The sequence below is a fragment of the Pimephales promelas genome, chromosome 9 (genome assembly GCF_988280905.1).
Source record: "Pimephales promelas chromosome 9, fPimPro1.hap1.1, whole genome shotgun sequence".
Taxonomy (NCBI): Eukaryota; Metazoa; Chordata; class Actinopteri; order Cypriniformes; family Leuciscidae; genus Pimephales; species Pimephales promelas.
In genome coordinates this window covers 36,473,049-36,498,210 of record NC_142777.1, presented here as the reverse complement: position 1 = coordinate 36,498,210, position 25,162 = coordinate 36,473,049, and the positions used below count along the sequence as shown (strand labels likewise).

General features: G+C 40.2%; 1 protein-coding gene across 31 annotated transcripts in view; it reads right to left on the bottom strand.

Annotated features, from left to right (window-relative positions):
• Nucleotides 1–25,162, bottom strand: part of LOC120473285 (protocadherin gamma-A11) — a 171,708-nt gene that overhangs the window by 17,373 nt on the left and 129,173 nt on the right. The window contains exon 1 of one of the 31 annotated variants that reach the window (XM_039663053.2): nucleotides 22,011–24,661. The exons of 26 other annotated variants lie outside the window; for them this stretch is intronic. In XM_039663053.2, coding sequence (XP_039518987.2) covers nucleotides 22,011–24,455 — 2,445 coding nt within the window. In that variant the 5' untranslated portion in view covers nucleotides 24,456–24,661. Of the gene's footprint in view, nucleotides 1–495; nucleotides 3,173–12,915; nucleotides 15,515–15,930; nucleotides 18,476–18,780; nucleotides 21,356–22,010; nucleotides 24,662–25,162 lie in introns of those variants that run through there. 4 more of the 31 variants (XM_039663056.2, XM_039663055.2, XM_039663064.2 and 1 more) reach the window with 4 other exon arrangements.

Below are 25,162 nucleotides of genomic sequence, written 5' to 3'. Positions count from 1 at the left end.
AAATGTAAGTACACATTGATGGCCTAAGGCACGAAACGAGCGTTTTGTGTGAGAAAACGAACAGTATTTATATCGTTTTTACCTCTTGTAACCACAGCCACGTCCAAGTGATCTGAGGGCGCGGGCGCTTTGTGGGTGTGGTAACAAGAGGTAAAAACGACATAAATACTGTTCGTTTTCTCACACAAACCACGCGTTTCGTGTCTTAGGCCATCAATACTTACATTTACAAGTCATTAAATCATGTTTAATTTGGACTTCTCTGCATGCTCTTTGAGGTGATGACCATAGACCTCCATTATATGACTGACAGACAAGAACTGTTTGACCTAAAAATATCAAAATACTGCGGAAACAAAGACACCTACATCTTGGATGCCCTTGAGGTAAACTAAAACATACCAAAAATGTATTTCAAAGTGAACTATCACTTTAAAGAGAAAATTCATTAGTGACACAACATTTGATTGGCTGTGGGGATGAGTATGCCCTCACCTCATTGGCTGAGTTCATTAAGTGCTTCCTAGTCAAAGTCATGTTTAGTGTGTTGTTATGACTCAACATGGGAGTCTTGACAAACACAAAGTCGCTCCTGCTGGAGAGCGTCGAGTAGCAGGGCCTGTAGGTCCGTGTGTGAGGATCTTGAGGCCCTCCCACCACCTCCATATATCGAATGGGTCCATCAGTGTTCAGCTGGAGGTGGAGGTCCTTATGGGCTCTCTGCTGGTAAGTGTGCCGGGAACGGAAACCCGTCCTGGAATAGCAGCACGTCGAACCATCCTTGTGTCTTAAGCATCGTACCAAGAGCACAGCCATGGTCAACAGCGACACCAGAGTCACACAACCCAGGGAGATGATGAGGTACAACGTGCCGTCCGTCAACCCGGTCCCCTTCTGTTGGATGATTCGGAAGTCTGTAGATTTGTCTGCGCTTTTCTCCTCGATAGTAACCGTGACCGAAACGCTAGTGGACAGAGCTGGCTGTCCGTTGTCTCGCACAATCACCACAAAGCTGTAAGATGGGTGAGTTTTACCACCCTGATCGTCGTCCATGAGCTTCTGTGTGGTGCGCAGCTCTCCCGTGTGCGGTTCGATGTGAAACAGCGAGGAATCGTCCCCGGGAGCGATGCTGTAGAAGAGCCACGCGTTGTGACCGCTGTCGGGGTCGACGGCCACGATCTTGTTCACGCGGTGTCCGACGGGGGCGGCGTGTGGGACGGTTAGCTGGAGCCCGGTGTCTTCAGAGTGGACGGGATAAAGGACGACGGGAGGGTTGTCGTTCTGGTCAACCACAAAAACGTGCACGGTTACATTGGTCGCTTGCGGAGGTGATCCGGCATCACGCACCTGAACCTCGATCTTAAACGCGTTCATCTGCTCGTAGTCCAGAGAGCGCATGGTGAAGATGTTCCCGTTCTCTGGGTTTATGTAGACGTATGAGGAGACGGGGCTGCCGTGGATGCTGGTCGGTAGGATGGAGTAAGACAGTCGCGCGTTATCGCCAACATCGGGATCTGAAGCCGAAACGCTCACTATTTGGGTAACGGGATCGTTATTTTCAGCTACATCCACTGAGTAGGAGTTCTGCGAGAACACTGGAGCATTATCGTTCACATCTGACAGGCGGACCGCAAACATCTTCTGGGAGGATAGAGGGGGCGAGCCGGAGTCGGTCGCCGTGACAACAACAGTGTACTCATCAATGGCCTCTCTGTCTAGACGCCCGTCAGTCACGAGTGTGTAGTGTTCACCGAACGCTGACTTTAATTTAAACGGAAGTCCGTGAGACACTCTAAGCGTCACTTTCCCGTTGTCCCCAGAATCGAAGTCTTTCGCACTGATCAAGGCAATGACAGTGCCGGGTTCCGCATCCTCCCGGATGGGGCTGGTTAGGGAGGTTAGCGTCACCTCCGGAGTGTTATCGTTCACATCGATTATTTCCACTTTGATGTTGCATGAGCCCTCCATGGCGGGAGAGCCTCCGTCCCGCGCTTGAACAATGATGTCATACACATTTGCTTCCTCGTAATCCACATCCCCCACAACACGGATTTCCCCTGATTTAGAATCGACACTAAACATTTTAAGGATTCTCTCTGGCGTGTATTTACTGAATAAGTAGGACATTTTCCCATTTATCCCAGAGTCCACATCAGTGGCATTCAGTGCTGTCACAAGTGTACCTGGAAGAGAGTTTTCCAAGAGACTAACCCTTTTCACCGGCTCGTCAAACACGGGCGCGTTGTCATTGACGTCCAGCACCCTAATGAGCAGGAGTGTGGTTCCGGATTTCTCCGGTTGTCCTCCGTCCACGGCCGTGAGCGAGAGGCTAAACCCGGCCTGTGTCTCACGATCCAAAGCCCTTTCCAGGACGAGCTCTGGAATTTTACTGCCGTCGCTTTTAGTCTCCACGTTTAAGACAAAATAGTCGCTCGTGGAGAGGCTGTACGTGCGCAGGGAGTTGATGCCCACATCGGGATCGCGTGCGCTTTCCAAACGGAATCGCGTTCCCGGAGCGGTCGCCTCAGAAATCTCGAGTGATGAATTCACGTTTGGAAACTGCGGCGCGTTGTCGTTGACATCGTCAATCTGAATAAGAACTCTGTGGATTTCCATAGGGTTCTGAAGAATTATTTGAAGGTGCAAAGAGCAAGTCGAGCTTAACGCGCACATGCGCTCCCTATCTATCGTCTCTCTAATAACTAAAACACCGTTAGGATTTACCTCGAAAAATTGCGCGTTAGATTCCGACATGACCTGTAGGTTTCTTTCAGTAATCCTTGTGGTGATGAGACCCAAATCTCTCGCTATATTCCCAACGAAAGACCCCGGCTTCTGTTCCTCCGGTACCGAATAACGGAGCTCACCGGACGCGACTGAGAGGAGCGCGAGGGAGAGCGCGAGGCAGAGCGCGGGCCACGAGCGTCTCCGCTCCATTATGAGCGATCCGGGGAAGGGAAAAGTTTCAACTTTTTCGTCTTATAGAATCCATATTCCAGTTAAAGCGGCGCTACGATGTCGTGCGTAACGCAATCCAAATCGCGCGGAGTGAATAAAGAAGTTTAACATAATTCATGATGGCTGTAAAGCTTTCGGGAAATTACACGAGAGGAAAAACAGTCCTCCATCTAGCTCTTCTCCCAAACTCCCTGAATTAGCTGCGCCTCCGCTGCGCAACAGGGCGGAGACTGAGTCACAAAGAGGCCCGTCCTATCACACACACACACTCACACATTGAGAGAGTGAGACCCACACACTTCCCCTAGAGCGTGGAGAAGCTTTCACAGCTCAGGTCGACGTGTTTCCAGCCTGTGATCCCATGGCATGTGGTTTAAATATATTTACGAGCCCAGATACACAGCATTAAACACTGAAAGAAATGCTGCCAGTTTGTGAACTTCGCCACAGACCACAAAACCATTGAACATTTTGACAGCACAGGTGTTGCGTTTCACGGTAATAAATACGCAATTATATGTTTTATAATGATAAGCCAGTGATGAGAAATTGTATCAGGTCGATTTTAAATAAAAAACAAAGTCTAAACACTCTTCACTACAACGACCGGCCACTAGACGGAGCAGTTTCAACAAGAGGGATTATCACATTTATTATCACATTACAAGTGATTAACAAAAACTTCAGTGATTTGTTGTGAGCCAGATCTTCTATTTACTTGTAATCTTAAAACTATTATTTTTGGGGGGGGATTTTTAAAAAAATATTATATTATACATTTAAATAATATATAAAGTTTTAGAATTAATATAATTATTATATAATATATAGGCTTGAAGAAATGTTCTCAGGCTTAAAGTCACTATGTATGAATGTCACTTGTCTGTCACACATCTGTCAAACATCAATGCTGGTTAAGTCCATGCTCTCTGCATGTGAGATGGTTTAGTAAGGAGGGGCTGGATGAATGTCTTGGTCAGTGCAGTTATTAACTATTTAATAATAATAATAATAACCTAAAAACCATCATATTAAAATTATTGTATAATTACATACAGTAGCTATTGCATATACACTACCGGTCAAAAGTTTTAGATCAGTAAGATTTTTTATGTTTTTAAATGAAGTCTCTTCTGGTCACCAAGGCTGCTTAATTTGATGAAAAAAAAAAAGACAAACAATAATATTGTGAAATATTATGACAATTTAAAATGACTGTTTTCTATTTTAATATATTTTAAAATTTAATTTGAAAGCTGAATTTTCTGATCAGTTTTCAGTGTCACATGATCCTTCAGAATTCATTCTAATATGCTGATTTTATGCTCAAAAAACATAAATTATTATTTTGAATGTTGAAAACAGTCGTGTACCAACCAAAAATATAACCTTTTCTAACATTATAAATGTCTTTAACTTTTGATCAATTTAAATCATCTTTGATGAATAAAAGTATTTTCTAATTTCTTTCCCCCAAAAATAAAAAATAAATTCTTACTGACCCCAAACTTTTGAATGGTAGTGAATAATGTTACAAAAGCTTTCCATTTCAGATCAATTCTGTTCTTTTGAACTTTCTATTCATCAAAGAATCCTGAAATCAAAATGTAAAAAACTGTTTTCAACATGAATAATAATCATAAATGTTTCTTGAGCATAATAATTTCTGTAGGATCATCATGTGACACTGAAGACTGGAGTAATGATGCTGTAAATTCAGTTTTGATCACAGGAAAAAATTACACTTCATATATTCACATAGAAAACCACTGTTTTAAATCGTAATGATATTTCACAATATTACTGTTTTTTGTATTTTTTATCAAATAATTGCAGCCTTGGTGAGCCGAAGAGACTTATTTTAAAAACATAAAAAAATCTTACCGATCTAAAACTTTTGACCGGTAGTGTATTAAGGCTGTGCAAAGATGGGAAGTTTGTTTACATATGTTTGTGCTGTGAATTATTTTGAATGTATAAATACACATGAATGCATATTTAAGAATTATTTGCACGAAAATACTATATATATATATATATATATATATATATATATAAATACATAATCTATATTATATATAAATATAAATATTTTATATATGAATTACACATTTTCTTATATACATGCACGTGTGTGTATTTATATATACAAAATTATTCTACACAGCACACACAAATATATTATGTAAACACAAACTTGTATTTTGGATTTCTGGAACTTTTATTTCGTGTTTTATCTTTGCACAGCCCTGATATATATTTACATACAGTGTATATATATATACACACACACACACACACACACACACACACACACACACACACACACACACACACACACACACACACACACACACACACACACACACACACACACACACACACACACAATCACACTGTAAAAAAATATTTTCATTATTTGTAATCATCACAACATCTTTCCTTTTGTCAAATCAACTTAAACAATTTATGTAGTTCAGATAACATAATATTTTGAGTTTCTGATGCTTAAATCCATCTCCTTCATTATGTTAACTCAATTTTTCCAGTTCAATGAACTTAAAATTAAGGCAACCAGGTTACTTCATTTTTTAAGTTAAACTGACAATATATATATATATATATATATATATATATATATATTTTTTTACAGTGCACACACTTTACAATGAGGTTTCATTAATTAACATGAAGTAATAATGAACTGCACTTCAACTGCATAACTACTTTTTTAATGTTAATTTCAACATTTACACTCTAAAAAATGCTGGGTTGTTTCAACCCAATTTTGGGTAAAATATGGACATACCCAGCCATTGGGTTAATTTTTTTAATTACATTTTTAACCCAACGTTTGGGTTTGTCCATATTTTACCCAAAATTGGGTTGAAACAACCCAGCATTTTTTAGAGTGTACCAATACTCTACTAAAATCAAAAGTTGTACTGTAAACATTAGTTAATGCACTGTAAAGTAACACATGAACAATGGACAGCTGGATTTTTGTAAACTAATGTTAGCAAATGAACAATAACAACAACAAAGGTACTGCTGGTTAATGATAACAATTTAACTTATGTTAACAAATGAAACCTTAGTGTAAAGTGTTGATATTATAATTTATCAAATATTTAGTATTTAATATTTAATATTATCAAATTTATATCAATATATAATTCTTCTTCAATATATACATTTATAGAATATTCTTAGATATCAATGTTAAACCTTTAACTACACTCTAAAAAATGCTGGGTTGTTTGAACCCAAATTTGGGTCAAATATGGACCCAAATTTACAGTTGGGTTAACATTTTAAATGTAATTTTTAACCCAACATTTGGGTTTGTCCATATTTGACCCAAATGTGAGTTGAAACAACGCAGCATTTTTTAGAGTGTATGTCGATATTCATTTTAACCATTATTTGGAAACACTTTGGTCCATTAGTAATAAAATCTTGTTAACATTAGCTAATGCAGTGTGAACTAACATGAACAAATTATAAATAGCTGGATTATTTTTAAACTATAGCGTTTAACTAAATACAGTAACAAATGTATTTGTAGTATTGTAAATGTAGTATTGTTCATGGTTAGTTCATGATACATTAATGTAACTGATGAACCTTATTGTACAGTTGAACCCATTTTTATTATTATTTGGTTGCTATTCATTACTCTCTTTAAATATTAACAATAGTGTAAAACGGATACCATATTATTTTAATAAATTTTTAATTGAGTACATATTATAGATTTGTAGACCTCTTAAAGCGTGTCTGTTAAATTATAGCCATGTGACTGACAGCTGCACGTGTGTGTGTTATCTTTAGCGCCGCCCTGTGGTGAGTTCATGAGCTGCAGCTCTGCGCGCGTGTGTTCAGTGGCTGGAGGGAGGGGCGAGCGGAACACACAGTCGAGGACATGCGCACATAGGGAGGGAGGGAGAGGCGAGAGGAAAATGCAGTCGGCAAACATGTTTATGCATAAAGGACACGAAAACAGCCCAACCAATTTATATACAGTATATATTTAGCAATATAAAAAGCAAGTGAGAGGTGTGTGAGAGAGAACGGATCTCAAATATTGTTATTAGAGATAGAGGAGAAAGAAAAGGACGCAAGAGCCCGTTTCAGCACTACAGTTGGCGGACAGCGCCGCTCAGCTTATACACGCAGCCGACCAAACCATCTGCTTCACACACACACACGTAATCAAATCAGCTCTCAGTAAACGAGTCAGCCACCTCTTCATACAAATAAATCAACGTCGATCCAAACAACAAGGCAGTCTTTTAGTATCACACAGACTAACTACAAAAAATACCCAGACAGCTGCATTATACAGTCCCAGTTAAAATGCACAAATGCTGAAAATCTTAAAGTTGATTATTTTCCGCTGTAAGATGCTGCCTTTTAAATATTCCACAGTTCATCATTAAAAAAAAAAAATACTAGAAAAGCAGAATCAATACAGAAAGTACACCTTTCGCGGGTGAATATCATGAGAAAATGTGTAAACAAACTTGCCATAATATAATGTTTATAGGGTTTAAGTGCAAAGAAACGTCTGGACACAAAATGTAAATGCATCAAAATGTATTCCTTATTATTTTCTACAGTTCCACTCAACAATTAATATATATATATATATATATATATATATATATATATATATATATATATATATATATATATATATATATATATACATATATACATATATACATATATATTTAAAAATGTTTTGTAAAGTCATTCATACATAGACACAATTTAAACGTACCTACACAACTAACAGCAGTAGACTCGTTTAGATTAACTAAAATGATTTTAAGATGAAAAACACATTAAAATGTGTCCAAACTGTCGACTAGTAGCAAACATTATAAAATGCCAAATATCCATGTAGCTGTAGAAACAAATATGCTTAGATCTATCTTTACAAGGTGACTAATAAAATGTGGGGTACGAGTAGAATGCATTTTATAAAATAAAACAAGCACACATGTGTGTGTATCTTCAATGCAACTCTTACCTTGATTTGCAGACACAGGTGTGTATCAGACATATGAGCAGGAGGAGGAGATATCACAGCATCAGCAGCAACATGGACATGGAAAAGAAAAAGAACAACAGATTTGATTAGAGTGATGCAACAGCAGACGAGTGCAGGTCGCTCATACTTACCAGATCTCTACACACTTCAGCAAGAACACAAACACATGAACATTTGTTTATGTGAGTCGGACAGAAAGATTTACGAAAGAGAAAGGAGAAAAGAGAGAGTGTTCAGAGAAATCAAACACATCTGAAGAGCAGCAGCTTCAGATATTAATAATTCAAACCTCCATATCTCTCACACAAACACACACGTTGGGTTTTTGTATTTTATGAGGACCGCAGATGAAAATGCACAAAAAAAAAGGATTGCACTCACAATGACAACCACCTGTTATTTCTGCCAATATATTTTGTTAAATGCAATTTTATTAGAGACATGAAGTTGTGCACAATGTGGGCAGGTCCTCTTACTATAAAATCTCTCAAAAACGCATACGATTTTAGAACAAATGTGGTAAAATAGTACATGTACAAGCATGAATAAGAGATCTAGATCCTCTTGAACCATCATGGATATACGCAAAATAATGAGAAAATATGTTCAGCTTATAACAGACTTTCAGATCTCACTGATGTAAATGCTCCCTATAAAAAACACACACGCCTGTCCCATCCCCCAACACATTAACCCAGAATCCCTGGTGACTTCATGTCTATATCTACGACAGGGGAGTCTTTAGGCCTTCAGCCGCCGCTCACCATCACATCCAGCCCTGAACCTTTCACTGCCCCCCTGTGGACTCCAGAATAATGGTACAGCCCTGCCCATGAGTCAGCCTGTTTCCATGGCAACACCATCCCACCAAGGGATGGAAATTGGGCCAGAGGAGAAGGCAGAGGGCATATATGACAAACACAGAACAAATTATAGTTATCATCCGCAAAAACATCGGAAATTTAACATCACTTCATACTTAAGGACAAACTAAAATGTAATTTATGCTAATGCACCAAACAAAGCTAGAAATATCATCAGTGTCACAATAAGCAGAATGTAAGGGCTTGTGATGGAATTAAATGCATGTTTTTGGGTGTTTTCCTTCACGCTGATCATGTAGAACTCACAAATACATCAGACAACAATACATGAGACTGCAGGCGTGCAGATGGAGAGGGGGAGGGGAGAAGTGGGTGAACTGATGGAGAGAAATAGACATGAGGGAAAGACAGCTTCTCTTCTATAGAAATGAGACGCTTGATATATAAAGAAAATAAAATAAATCAAATCAAACAATAACACTTTACAGTCTTAGAAGAAAATGTTTTATATGGAACCTTGAAGAATTCTGTCAAGTGCTTCATATGTTGAACCTTTTAGTGATTCCCATCATGGGGACATTCTAACAATTAAGCTTATTTGATTAATTTTGTTTTATTATACATTAAATAGCTTGTTTACATACTTCATCACTAGAAAAAAAATCAAATATCCCTTTAAAAATTAAACTACACTCATTTAAGACATTTCTCCTTATATGGAACTTTTTTGTCAGAGTTCTTTAAAAATTGAGTCAATAACACCAGAGTTCTATATAGAACCACACTGAAAATAAATTCTAAGAATCCTTTTGTTTTTATGATAATTAATTGTATTTGTATCTGACAGGAAGCAAAAGTAAATCATAAAGATACACCCGACTCTCAGATATAAGAAACCTAAACAACCATGAATGGCTTTCCAGCACATGGCTTTTGTTTGCTGTGTGTGTGTGTGTGGACACAGGTCACTATGTGCGTTTCTGTCCTACTGTCTCACTGGCCTGATAAACCCAGTTTAATCCTTTCAGAGGATCAGTGTGCTGCAGGCCACACACACACACACACACACACACTATACACCAACAAATCAGTATGCACAATCTCACACAGAATGATTCACATAGATGTCCGAGATCAGCATGACTCTATATGAACTGCATTACATGAGAGCATGTACACTTAAAATAACCGAATCAACGATCATCCCACATTAATCTTCTCTGAGAGCCACACCTGTTCACAAAGCTCAGGAGAGACTTCTTAAGGTGAGAGGCGAGAGGCATTAGAGAACAGAAAATAAAGCTGGAACTCTTACAGTACTAGAGACACGGAACATAAATCTGTTTTTCTTGCAAAGATATGTTATGTTTTATAACCACAGCAAAATATAGGTATACTAAAACAGACATTTTGAGCTTTTAAACACCTCACTTTGATAGTTTTACCTTGCATATTTATTCCTAATATAATGTAAAGCAAGCATACTTGACAGAACAAAGTCAAGTTATAAAACGCTAGCACTTTATTTCACAGTTCTGTCCCCAATACATACGATGTTCTTACAACATTATTATAATAACTGTGAAATAATTCGGTACTAGTCCTGAACCTACTCCTAATGCTTTTTTCTCAGGTAGGTACACTGTAAGTACATGTATGCATGCATGTATACATTTAAGAATTATTTGCATGTAAATACTGCATATAAATACAAAATCTATATTATATATAAATATTATACAAATGTATATATAAACAGTGCCCTTGACCTTTCATACTGGCTTTTACACAGCAGCAATCTGCCAATGAAGAATGCTTTGAAGCGAGAAGCTCATTGCAGTGATTTGTGAGGAAAGCTCAAGAGCATGTGGATTTATGGTGTACATTAAAGAAAAGGCGCTAATAAGTCCAGGAACTGAAGATTAGAGAAATGAAGGCCAGATGTGGGACATTCAAGACAAAGAGGGTAACGGTTCACACGGCCACAGATGAAGAAGTGCGGACGTGTGCGCCACACACAAACAGCAGAAGGTGTGTTAGTGCATGAGTGACCTTGCATGCTATTCAGGTCAATGCTAAAGACATTTAAGACTCCTTTTGGTTTGCATGAAAAAGGCACTAAAAGTGTCAACTTCCTGTAGTAGCAGTTTCCATAAGAACATCTGACATGCATATGTCTCTCTTTACACTGCTCCGAGGTTCCACAAATCTTAATGAGTCTATTAAAGAGCAGCTAGTGGAAAATAAACCTAAATATACAAGCTACAACATAAATTGGCTCTTAGTAGCAAATTTACTTTTGTAATATGATGCATTTCAGAGTGGAACAAGATATAAGATGAGTGATGACACAACTTAATGCATTCTTGTGTGTTATTGTGTTATTGATAGCAATTGATGGTGTTATTGATGGCAGCAGAAAAAAAAAACATGGTCACTTCTAAATTTGACGTAAGCATTTTTAAGCTCATTTATGAGAGCTGTGTTGTTGAAATTCAGACTTTATATCAAAACTGACTCATTTATCAGCTCTAACAATGCATTTCATATCTGCATTTGGTTAATTTTCCCTCATCTTCATATTCGATACTGTCTGTCTGTATGTGTGTATAGAACTGCGCAGTTTTGTCGATGCTCAAAATGGCTGCCAGCATCGCATTGCAGTGGTCTTATAGAGATACTGAGTGTGCACTGTGTTCTCTCTCTCCTTTCATGCTTCATCTCGTCTACCATCGCACACTTGCCTTTTCTCCTCAAATAAATTGAACGGTGTGTGTATATCAGTACTTGTTTTAGAGCCACTGCATAATCAGGGCAATAATGTGTGTGTGAAGCAGAAAATGGGTCAGTGTATGAAAGAATAGTGTGCCGTGACCCTGTTCTTCCTGCAGCATTTGTCCTTCTCCATCTCTCTCACTCTACATCCATTTACACCGTCACAGTCAACCCGGTCTCATCCCAAGACGTCATATAACTGACGTTTTGGGACGTCTTTTGACCATACGTCAATATTCGCCTTTTTAGGGCCCCCTTAAACGTCGGTAGATGAGGTTATGGGATCCTAACTCTACCCCATACCTAAACCTAACCCTAAACCTAACCCGTCACCTAACTGACGTTAAAGGTAAAGCGTCAGTTGTATGACGGCCCGGGATCGCCATCTAGCGACGTTTAAGGGGGCCCTAAAAAGGCGGATATTGACGTATGGTCAAAATACGTCCCAAAACGTCAGTTATATGACTTTTTGGGATGAGACTGTGTTATCACAGTTCTGATGAAACTAAATCTGATATATGGGAAAAATACATACAGTTGCTCTGCTAATTATTCTTCATCTGATAAAGCAAGTCATTGGTTTGGATGTTGCTCGGGTTGGTTATTTTGTTGCATTAGCCTTGCCTCACACACACCCCCTCCCCCACGGCTCTTCAGTCTGTGAAATCAGAGCACACTTCCTGTTTTCTCCTCCTTACACCAGCTCACATACTCTAAAGGAGAGATTAAGAATGTTATTTCCACAGTTTATATTCCACTGAATTGTCTGTCTGGGTCTAACACAAGAACATGCACTCTTAGAAGAAAAGGTTCTATATAGAACCTTAAAAGGTTCTATCAGCGCTACGCCTTTTTAAAAGTTCTTTGTAACAGGGAAAAAGGTTCTATATGGAACCTTTTGGGTTCATTTATCATTTATCATTTGGTTTGTCCTTTCCGGATTAAATATTTCATATTATTGACAAACATCAGTATAGTTGATCCAAAAATTATACGTAAGGCACACTGGATATGTATGAATGTCAATACACTAGATGACAAACATCAGATCAGTTTAAAAGTAAAAAAGCACAAGCACCCTTTGTCTCACTGTTCAATAACAACACCACCCGTGGTTCCTCTACTAGGACAAATGTGTGAACTTGAGGAGAAACTAACTTCACTAAAATCACCAACACACCAGCTGATTTGAAGAAATTGAGCAATAATGATAGAAAATATCACGCAACATTTGAGAACATTTGAGATGCCTGGTCTATTGTGATGATGTTCAGAAAGGTTAAATGCTGTATATCTCACCTCTGCACTAACATCTGGTTCCTCTGTATTCCTGTGTTGCTTTGGCACAGTCCTCGTGCCACTTAAGTCAACGTTTAAAACACTTTGACTAGAGGGCCGCAAAAACTTCAGATCACTCTTTCTGGAGTCAGTAGTGCCACAAACCTCATAATTGTACACGTGCTGTAAAGTTCCTGTGCCGCCTACGTCTGCGTAAAGAGGCGGATAATACGGAATAACTGGAAGATTCCCTCCAGATTTATAAAACATCCGCTCGCGCCTCCATCTGTAGCATTTGACTGACAGTATGGCGATGATAGACACGATAAAGAGAAATGAAACCACAGCCAAAGCCAAGACTAGATAGAAAGTCAGGTTTTCGTTGTATTCCTTGTCGTGCGTAAAGTCAGTGAACTCCGAGAGCACTTCAGGGAAGCTGTCCGCCACCGCCACGTTAACAATGACTGTAGCTGATCGAGAGGGCTGTCCGTTGTCCTCCACTACAACAGTGAGTCTTTGTTTCACAGCATCTTTATCTGTCACTTGGCGTACAGTTCTTATTTCTCCATTCTGTGCGCCCACTTCAAACAGCGCCCTGTCTGTGGCTTTCTGCAGTTTATATGAGAGCCAGGCGTTCTGACCAGAGTCCACATCTACAGCCACCACTTTAGTCACCAGATAACCCACATCTGCCGATCGAGGCACTATTTCAGCCACCACAGAAACACCTGACTGGACCGGGTACAGAACCTGAGGCGCGTTGTCATTCTGGTCCTGAATGATGATTTTGACGCTCGCGTTGCTGCTGAGAGGAGGAGAGCCTCCGTCCTGCGCTTTAACTGTGATTTTAAATGATTTTAATTGTTCATAATCAAACGATTTCGTTGTATAAATCGCCCCAGTGTCAGAGTTAATAGACACAAAAGACGAAAGTGGTGTGCCGTTTAAATCATTATCTGAAATTAAATAGGATACGCGTGCGTTTACTCCCAAATCTGCGTCATGCGCTTTAACACTGAACAAAGACAGAGAGGGCGAGTTATTCTCCATCACATACGCACAATATGAATCCTGTTCAAACTGCGGTGCATGATCATTTACATCCGTGATCTTAACATTTAATGTCTTTTTACTAAACAAAGAAGGGCTGCCGCTGTCTTTGGCTGTGATGGTAATATTATACTCATGTGTGTCTTCTCTGTCTAGCTCGGAGTCCGTGACTATACTGTAATAATTAGTCAAAGATGATTCGATTTTAAACGGAAGGTGTCTGTCAATAAAACAAGTAATCTTTCCGTTTTCTTCAGAATCGCTGTCTTGTATATTTATCATGGCCACTACGGTGCCAAGTGGTGAATTTTCAGGTATACTGTTAGAGAAAGACATAAGCGTCATTTTTGGTGTGTTGTCATTTACGTCTGTTACTTCCACAATCACCTCTGAAGAATCTGATAACCCCCCCTGATCTTTAGCTTGAATTTTAAACTCATGTATTGGAGACTCTTCAAAATCAAGCTCACCTATCAATCTTATTTCACCACTAGATGGATCGACAGAAAACAGGTCTCGAATTTTGGGTGTGGTATGTTCAAAATAATATCCAATTTGTCCATTTGAGACGGTGTCCGCATCGGTTGCGTTAACAATAACCAGCAACGATCCTTTTGCGGTGTTTTCCGGGATAGATATTTTGTATGTGTCCTTTTGGAAAACCGGAGCATTGTCATTTATATCTAAAACAATAACGTGTATTTTTACCGTGCCAGTGCGTTTCGGATTGCCTCCATCTGTAGCAGTTAAAGTCAGATATAAATGTTCTTGCTTCTCTCGGTCTAAATGCGTTTGCAAAACAAGCTCGACGTTTTTACTGCTGCCGGATCGACTCTGAGTCTTAAGAGTAAAATGATCAGTAGGATGAACTGAATAACTCTGAATACTATTAATGCCGACATCAGGATCAACTGCGCTATCCACGGTAAAACGCGCTCCTGTAGAAGCAGACTCGCTTATTTCCAATGTAATTTCACCTCTTGGAAATGCAGGACTGTTGTCATTAACATCCAATATTTCTATGGTGATGCGATAGAGCTCGATGGGATTTTCTAGGATGACTTCAAAGCTCAGACTGCATGCGGATACCGCACCAGCGCACAAAAGCTCCCGGTCGATTCTCTCCTTAATAATGATGTGCCCTTTCTCCCGGTCCAGCTCAACATATTCCCGGCCACCCGCTGTAAATATCCGCGCTTTCCCCGTTGTCAACCTTTTAAGCTCAAGACCTAGGTCTTTAACTATGTCTCCGACGAATGAACCCGGTGCCATCTCCTCTGGCACGGAGTAACGGACCTGTCCGTACGCGCCACAGAGAAAGAGTGCACAGAAAAGCAGAACACACGACGGCCATGAAGAATGGAAATCCATCCTTCTCATGTTGATAATGGAGCTTCGACTTATCTTTCACCAAAATATTAAATAAAATATCCACTTGACAGCGAAGAAATGTCTAAAACTGGGATCTAAAAATGAAACAAAGCATTTATATTGCCTGTTAAATGCGTCATCCAGATTCTGCGGTGCGCAAGGCTTTGTACTAATGCACTGCCCAAGTGGCACGGAAGGCGTGTATGATGCTTAAAATCAGCCAGATCTACCTTATAAACCAACAGCGACGCTTAGGGTTCAATCTAAGAACTGCAAATGCTAATCACACGCGCGTTATGAGAGCAGTTTATGAAAACAGGGCAGTGCTGGAGCAAGGTGCAAGCGTCAGCATCCGCTTTTACGCACATCATTGTAAAATACCTACAGTGGAGAAAAACACTTTGTTTCTTTTTCAAAACAAGCTGAAATAATTGTACACACTTTTAAAGAGACAAAAGCCTCTTGTGGAAAGTCAAAATTAAAATACATAAATGCGTAAAACTCCATTCTCGCACAATGTTTATTGTGCACTTTAACACATCACTAAAAAGAGTATATTTTAAAATAAAAAATTAACTAAATTAATTCAATACAATCTCATTCATCAAACCTCACCTGATTTTCTGTATCTTTGGATATCTGTTTATGCTCCTGAATGTGCTGCAGTGTCTGTGTTCCACCGGCGTCCAGACTAATGATGCTCTGACTATAAGGTCTGACGTATTTCAGATCACTCTTTCTGGAGTCAGTAGTGCCACACACCTCATAATTAAACACTTGCTTTAAGGTTCCTGTGCCGCCTACGTCTGCGTAAAGAGGCGGATAATACGGAATAACTGGAAGATTCGCTCCAGATTTATAAAACATGCGCTCGCGTCTCCATCTGTAGCATTTGACTGACAGTATGGCGATGATAGACACGATAAAGAGAAATGAAACCACAGCCAAAGCCAAGACTAGATAGAAAGTCAGGTTCTCGTTGTATTCCTTGTCGTGCAAGTCAGTGAACTCCGAGAGCACTTCAGGGAAGCTGTCCGCCACCGCCACGTTAACAATGACTGTAGCTGATCGAGAGGGCTGTCCGTTGTCCTCCACTACAACAGTGAGTCTTTGTTTGACAGCATCTTTATCTGTCACTTGGCGTACAGTTCTTATTTCTCCATTCTGTGCGCCCACTTCAAACAGCGCCCTGTCTGTGGCTTTCTGCAGTTTATATGAGAGCCAGGCGTTCTGACCAGAGTCCACATCTACAGCCACCACTTTAGTCACCAGATAACCCACATCTGCCGATCGAGGCACTATTTCAGCCACCACAGAAACACCTGACTGGACCGGGTACAGAACCTGAGGCGCGTTGTCATTCTGGTCCTGAATGATGATTTTGACGCTCGCGTTGCTGCTGAGAGGAGGAGAGCCTCCGTCCTGCGCTTTTACGCGAATGTTAAACTCTTTTGTTTGCTCATAATCAAAAGAACGAACAGCAAGAATCTCTCCGCTCTCTGCATTCACTGAAATATAAGTCGAGGCAGAGACGCCATTGACAAGAACATCCTCTAGAAAATATGAAACACGCGCGTTATTGCCAGAGTCTTTGTCATGCGCTTTAACAGATAAAACAGAGACTCCGGGGGAATTATTTTCCAGCACATATGCGGTGTATGACTGACGCTGAAACACAGGGGCGTTGTCATTGACATCAGAGATTTTCAGAGTCAGTGTTTTATTAGTAGAGAAAGATGGCGAGCCCTCATCTATAGCAGTTATTGTGATATTATATTCAGACATATTTTCACGGTCTAAAATCTGCTCAGTAACTAAAGTGTAGAAATTTGAGGAAGACGATTTGATGCGAAATGGCAAATTTGAATTAACGAAGCATTTGAATTGACCGTTTTTACCGGAGTCAATATCTTTAATGTTGAGCATCGCAATCACCGTGTCTGGGGCGGAATCCTCTGGGATGGGACTGGAAAATGAGATAAGACTGATAACAGGTGCATTGTCATTAATGTCAGTCAATTCAATGAGCACTTTACTGTTATCCGTGAGTCCTCCCTTATCAATGGCCTCAATATTCAGTTCGTATTGCTTTGATTTTTCATAATCCAACAGGCCATTTACGCAAATTTGCCCAGTGTTCTGATCGATTCGAAAAAGGTCTAAGTCTTTCCCAGAGCTTTGTGAAAACGAATATGTCACCTCACCATTTGCTCCTTTGTCTTTGTCTGTAGCACTCACTGTCAGCACTACTGTACCAATCGCTGCATTTTCTGCTAAAGAAACTCTATACACTGACTGACTGAACGAGGGTGTATTGTCGTTTGCATCAATTACTGTGACACTTATTTTAACTGTTCCGGATTTTTGAGGGCTCCCTCCATCAAATGCCGTCAGGGTTAATTTCAGTTCTTCATCTCTCTCCCTGTCTAACGGCGATTGCAGAATCATTTCTACGTATTTTGTACCATCATTGCGCGATAACTCTTTCAATGAAAAATAATCCGTTGGTATCAGAGCATATCTTTGGAGCGTATTCAAGCCTACATCAGGATCGTGCGCACTGTCTAAAGAAAAACGAGCACCGGGTACGGCAAGCTCACTTATCTGAAAGTTTATCTCTTTTCTAGTAAAAACAGGAGCATGATCATTAATGTCTAATATTTCTACATCAATTCTATGCAGCTCCATGGGGTTTTCTAGAATGATCTGAAAATGTAAGGAGCAGGGAGACACTTGCGCGCACAGCTCCTCTCTATCTATCCTCTCTTTCACTATCAGCGTCCCTTTATCCACATTCAGACCGATGTACTCACGACTGTCCTCCGTAAAGATCCGCGCTCGACCAGATTTCAGCCTCTTAACATCCAAACCGAGATCCTGAAGGATATTTCCCACCAGAGAGCCCTTTGTCATCTCCTCTGGAATAGAATAACGGACCTGCCCGCGCGCAACGGCCATGACAAAGACGCAGAGCACGAGACGCTGCATTAGCCATGATGAAATCCGCGTCGAAGACGCGCCTCTCCGGGCGTAAAAACAACAAAGAACCGACATCATCCAAATCTTCTAATACATGAGAAAACTATCCGAGGATTTGGAAAGGATGTAAAATATCAGTTATAAAGAAGATCCAGTCGATGGTCTAGTGATCCAATGTTAGAAAGAGCCTGTGTGAAATGAGAGATATTCTGCAGACTGTATGATGTCAGAAAGTGGAGGAGGATCTAAAATGAGTGTTTAAAAGACGAACATACTGACCAACAGCGGCACTTAGAGTATAAAGGAAATATTGCACTGGAAAAATACATAAGAATCACAATCACAAAACATTTTAATGCAGATGTTAAATTGAACGAAATTGCCAAAAGGCAAAGCGAAAAATATAAAAATGTTATTTGTGTCAAGTAATGCTTGAGAGTTAAAATGCAAAGTAAAAAAAAATCATAAATATTCACCGGAGCTCACCTGATCAAAAGAATCATCATTATTCAGTTTTCCCCTTTGCGCATGCGTGAGTGTGTGTGTTCCACTGGTGTCCAGACTAATGATGCTCTCACTGCAAGGTCTGACGTATTTCAGATCACTCTTTCTGGAGTCAGTGGTTCTGCAAACCTCATAATTGTACACGTGCTGTAAAGTTCCTGTGCCGCCTACGTCTGCGTAAAGAGGCGGATAATACGGAATAACTGGAAGATTCGCTCCAGATTTATAAAACATCCGCTCGCGCCTCCATCTGTAGCATTTGACTGACAGTATGGCGATGATAGACACGATAAAGAGAAATGAAACCACAGCCAAGGCCAAGACCAGATAGAAAGTCAGGTTTTCGTTGTATTCCTTGTCGTGTGTAAAGTCAGTGAACTCCGAGAGCACTTCAGGGAAGCTGTCCGCCACCGCCACGTTAACAATGACTGTAGCTGATCGAGAGGGCTGTCCGTTGTCCTCCACTACAACAGTGAGTCTTTGTTTGACAGCATCTTTATCGGTCACTTGGCGTACAGTTCTTATTTCTCCATTCTGTGCGCCCACTTCAAACAGCGCCCTGTCTGTGGCTTTCTGCAGTTTATATGAGAGCCAGGCGTTCTGACCAGAGTCCACATCTACAGCCACCACTTTAGTCACCAGATAACCCACATCTGCCGATCGAGGCACTATTTCAGCCACCACAGAAACACCTGACTGGACCGGGTACAGAACCTGAGGCGCGTTGTCATTCTGGTCCTGAATGATGATTTTGACGCTCGCGTTGCTGCTGAGAGGAGGAGAGCCTCCGTCCTGCGCTTTTACGCGAATGTTAAACTCTTTTGTTTGCTCATAATCAAAAGAACGAACAGCAAGAATCTCTCCGCTCTCTGCATTCACTGAAATGTAAGTCGAGGCAGAGACGCCATTCACGAGAACATCCTCTAGAAAATATGAAACGCGCGCGTTATTGCCAGAGTCTTTGTCATGCGCTTTAACAGATAAAACAGAGACTCCGGGGGAATTATTTTCCAGCACATATGCGGTGTATGTCTGACGCTGAAACACAGGGGCGTTGTCATTGACATCAGAGATTTTCAGAGTCAGTGTTTTATTAGTAGAGAAAGATGGCGAGCCCTCATCTATAGCAGTTATTGTGATATTATATTCTGATATTTTCTCACGATCTAATAACTGATCAGTTGTCACACTATAGAAATTTGGGGCAGATGACCTTATTTTGAATGGTAAATTTGGACCAATTAAACATTTAACCTGTCCGTTTCTCCCCGAATCCAAATCTTTGACATTCAGCATCGCTATCACTGTGTCCGGCGCTGCGTCCTCGGGTATTGTGTTAGAGAACGACATTACGCTTATGACAGGGGTGTTGTCGTTTACATCCGTAATTTCAATAAGTACTTTGCAAGTATCTGTTAAACCACCCTTATCTGTCGCTTCTATGTCTAACTCGTGGTATTTAGATATCTCGAAATCTAAATCACCTTTAACTATTATCTCCCCATTTAAAGACCCGATGCTGAAAATATTTGAAATACTGCGGCTGCTTTGAGACAAATAATATTCAATATCTCCGTTTGCACCCTCGTCTGCATCTGTGGCGGATACCGTAATGATAAAAGAGTCCATAGGGGTGTTTTCGGGCAAACTAACTCGATAAACAGATTGTGTGAAGGACGGAGCGTTGTCATTTGCATCAAGTACAACAATATGTATTTTAACTGCACCAGATTTGGCTGGACTGCCTCCGTCGTATGCGGTTAAAATCAAATTATGTTCACTTTGTTTCTCCCGGTCTAAGTGAGCCTGCAGCACCATCTCTACGTATTTAGTCCCATCAGGGCGGGACAACGAATTTAGTGTGAAATAATCGCTGGGATTGAGTTTATACGTCTGAAGTGTATTAAGACCTACATCTGGATCTTTAGCGCTTTCCAATGAATATCGAGCTCCAGGAATGGCTGATTCACTTATTTGAAAATCAATTTCCTTTCTATTGAATGTAGGAGCATTGTCATTAATATCTAATACTTCCACATCAATTCTATGCAGCTCCATGGGGTTTTCTAGAATGATCTGAAAATGTAAGGAGCAGGGAGACACTTGCGCGCACAGCTCCTCTCTATCTATCCTCTCTTTCACTATCAGCGTCCCTTTATCCACATTCAGACCGATGTACTCACGACTGTCCTCCGTAAAGATCCGCGCTCGACCAGATTTCAGCCTCTTAACATCCAAACCGAGATCCTGAACGATATTTCCCACCAGAGAGCCCTTTGTCATCTCCTCTGGAATAGAATAACGGACCTGCCCGCGCGCAACGGCCATGACAAAGACGCAGAGCACGAGACGCTGCATTAGCCATGATGAAATCCGCGTCGAAGATGCGCCTCTCTGGGCGTAAAAACAACAAAGAACTGACATCATCCAAATCTTCTATTCCATACAGAAGAAAAGACAAAGAACAAAAGATTTAAAAAGGGTGAAAAATCAAACTTCACCCGAAAACACTGAGAAGCGAATGTCTCGACGCTTCAGTGTTAAAAAGAGACCGTCCGAATGAAAGAGATATTCTGCAGACTGTATGATGTCAGAAAGTGGAGGAGGATCTAAAATGAGTGTTTAAAACACGAACATACTGACCAACAGCGGCACTTAGTGCATCACAGAAATATTACAGTGAAAAATACTGTTGAAGAGAACTACAAAAACCATATGAACTGCGACCATTGTAGTGTACATTTGCGTTAAAACAGCTGTAATGTAAATAAAATATATTTTGAACAGAACACTTATATTATGATGAGAGGGAAATAATCAAAAGCAAAATATAAGATAGCATTTAAATGAATCAGGAGAAATTCATTATATGACTCACCTATGCGCGCAAATACGCAGAATAAAAAAAAAAACTTTACTTGACTGAGTGTAACTGGACCTATATATATATATATATATTTTTTAAAGACAATGTATATAATTTCCTATTAACTATAGTCAAAAAGGTACGATTATAATATGAAACTTTGAAAAAAGTATTCACCAAAGTGATTAGTACAATTTCAACTGCCAGTGTTTTTTATTAATAATAATAATAACCAAGACATATATCTGTACAGTGCACATCAATAAACTGATAAAGTTAGAAAAAGAAAAATAATAGCTAAATGAAAAACAGAAAATCATATGCATAACTATTGAATCGAGCTCACCTGATCAAAAGAATCATCATTATTCAGATTTCCTCTTTGCGCATGCGTGAGTGTGTGTGTTCCACTGGTGTCCAGACTAATGATGCTCTCACTGCAAGGTCTGACGTATTTCAGATCACTCTTTCTGGAGTCAGTGGTTCTGCAAACCTCATAATTGTACACGTGCTGTAAAGTTCCTGTGCCGCCTACGTCTGCGTAAAGAGGCGGATAATACGGAATAACTGGAAGATTCGCTCCAGATTTATAAAACATCCGCTCGCGTCTCCATCTGTAGCATTTGACTGACAGTATGGCGATGATAGACACGATAAAGAGAAATGAAACCACAGCCAAGGCCAAGACTAGATAGAAAGTCAGGTTTTCGTTGTATTCCTTGTCGTGCGTAAAGTCAGTGAACTCCGAGAGCACTTCAGGGAAGCTGTCCGCCACCGCCACGTTAACAATGACTGTAGCTGATCGAGAGGGCTGTCCGTTGTCCTCCACTACAACAGTGAGTCTTTGTTTGACAGCATCTTTATCTGTCACTTGGCGTACAGTTCTTATTTCTCCATTCTGTGCGCCCACTTCAAACAGCGCCCTGTCTGTGGCTTTCTGCAGTTTATATGAGAGCCAGGCGTTCTGACCAGAGTCCACATCTACAGCCACCACTTTAGTCACCAGATAACCCACATCTGCCGATCGAGGCACTATTTCAGCCACCACAGAAACACCTGACTGGACCGGGTACAGAACCTGAGGCGCGTTGTCATTCTGGTCCTGAATGATGATTTTGACGCTCGCGTTGCTGCTGAGAGGAGGAGAGCCTCCGTCCTGCGCTTTTACGCGAATGTTAAACTCTTTTGTTTGCTCATAATCAAAAGAACGAACAGCAAGAATCTCTCCGCTCTCTGCATTCACTGAAATATAAGTCGAGGCAGAGACGCCATTCACGAGAACATCCTCTAGAAAATATGAAACGCGCGCGTTATTGCCAGAGTCTTTGTCATGCGCTTTAACAGATAAAACAGAGACTCCGGGGGAATTATTTTCCAGCACATATGCGGTGTATGACTGACGCTGAAACACAGGGGCGTTGTCATTGACATCAGAGATTTTCAGAGTCAGTGTTTTATTAGTAGAGAAAGATGGCGAGCCCTCATCTATAGCAGTTATTGTGATATTATATTCAGACATGTTTTCACGGTCTAATAATTGATCAGTTGTCACACTATAGAAATTTGGGGCAGATGATCTAATTTTGAATGTCAAATTTGGACCAATTAAACATTTAACCTGTCCGTTTCTCCCCGAATCCACATCTTTGACATTCAGCATCGCTATCACAGTGTCCGGTGCTGCGTCCTCGGGTATTGGGTTAGAAAATGAAATCACACTAATTACAGGGGGGTTGTCGTTTACATCTGTAATGTCGATTACAACTTTACTAGAGTCAGTTAAACCACCTTTGTCTGTAGCATCTATGTTTAACTCAAACTGCTTCGCCCTCTCGTAATCCAAAACCCCCTTTGTGGTAATTTCACCTGTATTTGTGTCAATATGGAATAAATCAAGGGCTTTCCCTGAACTACGTGAAAAAGAATATGTAATCTCACCGTTTGCGCCTTGGTCATTATCAGTGGCGCTTACCTTGATTACTACAGCACCCTTAGGTGAATTCTCAAATAAAGAAACACGGTAAACCGGTAGACTGAAAACAGGGGCGTTATCGTTTGCGTCTATGACAGTAACACTTATCCTAACAGTGCCAGTTCTCTGCGGATTGCCGCCATCAAAGGCTGTAAGGGTTAACTTGTGCTCCTCCTGAGTCTCTCTGTCTAAAGGTAATTTAAGAACCATTTCGACGTATTTGGAGCCATCGTTTCGTGATAGAACCTTCAAATCAAAATTATCTGTTGGATTTAAAGTGTATGACTTGAGCGCGTTAGTGCCAGTGTCAGGATCGTGCGCGCTGTCTAATGAAAATCGAGCCCCGGGAAGTGCAGATTCACTTATTTGAAAATCTATTTCCTTTCTGGCAAAAACGGGAGCATGATCATTAATATCTAATATTTCTACATCAATTCTATGCAGCTCCATTGGGTTTTCTAGAATGATCTGAAAATGTAAAGAGCAGGGAGACACTTGCGCGCACAGCTCCTCTCTATCTATCCTCTCTTTCACTATCAGCGTCCCTTTATCCACATTCAGACCGATGTACTCACGACTGTCCTCCGTAAAGATCCGCGCTCGACCAGATTTCAGCCTCTTAACATCCAAACCGAGATCCTGAACGATATTTCCCACCAGAGAGCCCTTTGTCATCTCCTCTGGAATAGAATAACGGACCTGCCCGCGCGCAACGGCCATGACAAAGACGCAGAGCACGAGACGCTGCATTAGCCATGATGAAATCCGCGTCGAAGATGCGCCTCTCTGGGCGTAAAAACAACAAAGAACCGACATCATCCAAATCTTCTATTCCATACAAAAGAAAAGACAAAGAAAAAAAGATTTAAAAATGGTGAAAAATCCAACTTCACCCGAAAACACTGAGAAGCGAATGTCTCGACGCTTCAGTGTTAAAAAGAGACCGTCCGAATGAAAGAGATATTCTGCAGACTGTATGATGTCAGAAAGTGGAGGAGGATCTAAAAATGAGTGTTTAAAACACGAACATACTGACCAACAGCGGCACTTAGTGCATCACAGAAATATTACACAGAAAAACGCTGTTAGAGATAGTAAAAAGAGAGAAATAAATGAAACCAAAGAAGTATACTGTACATTTAGATTTTTAAAAAGGTTTCCAACAGAACGCCTAAAATATGATAAAAAAAAAATAGTCAAAAACAGAAAAGCAGAAATATTAGTATAATATGCAAAGCAGAAAATATAATATAACCTTTAAATAATGCAGGTGCGATTCATTTCGACTCACCCATGCGCGCACACACACTTACAATTTCAACCTCTTACATGACTGAGTGCAACTAGAAAAATTTATTTAAAATACCGTGCATCTAATTTTCTATACAATATTGAAATATTATGGTTTTAAAATGAACAAATGTGAAAAATATAGGCACCAAAATCATATCAGTAAAGGAAATATCAACAACAGTTCACCGTTTAAAAAAATACAATGAACATTAATAAAACCGAGAAAGTCGGAA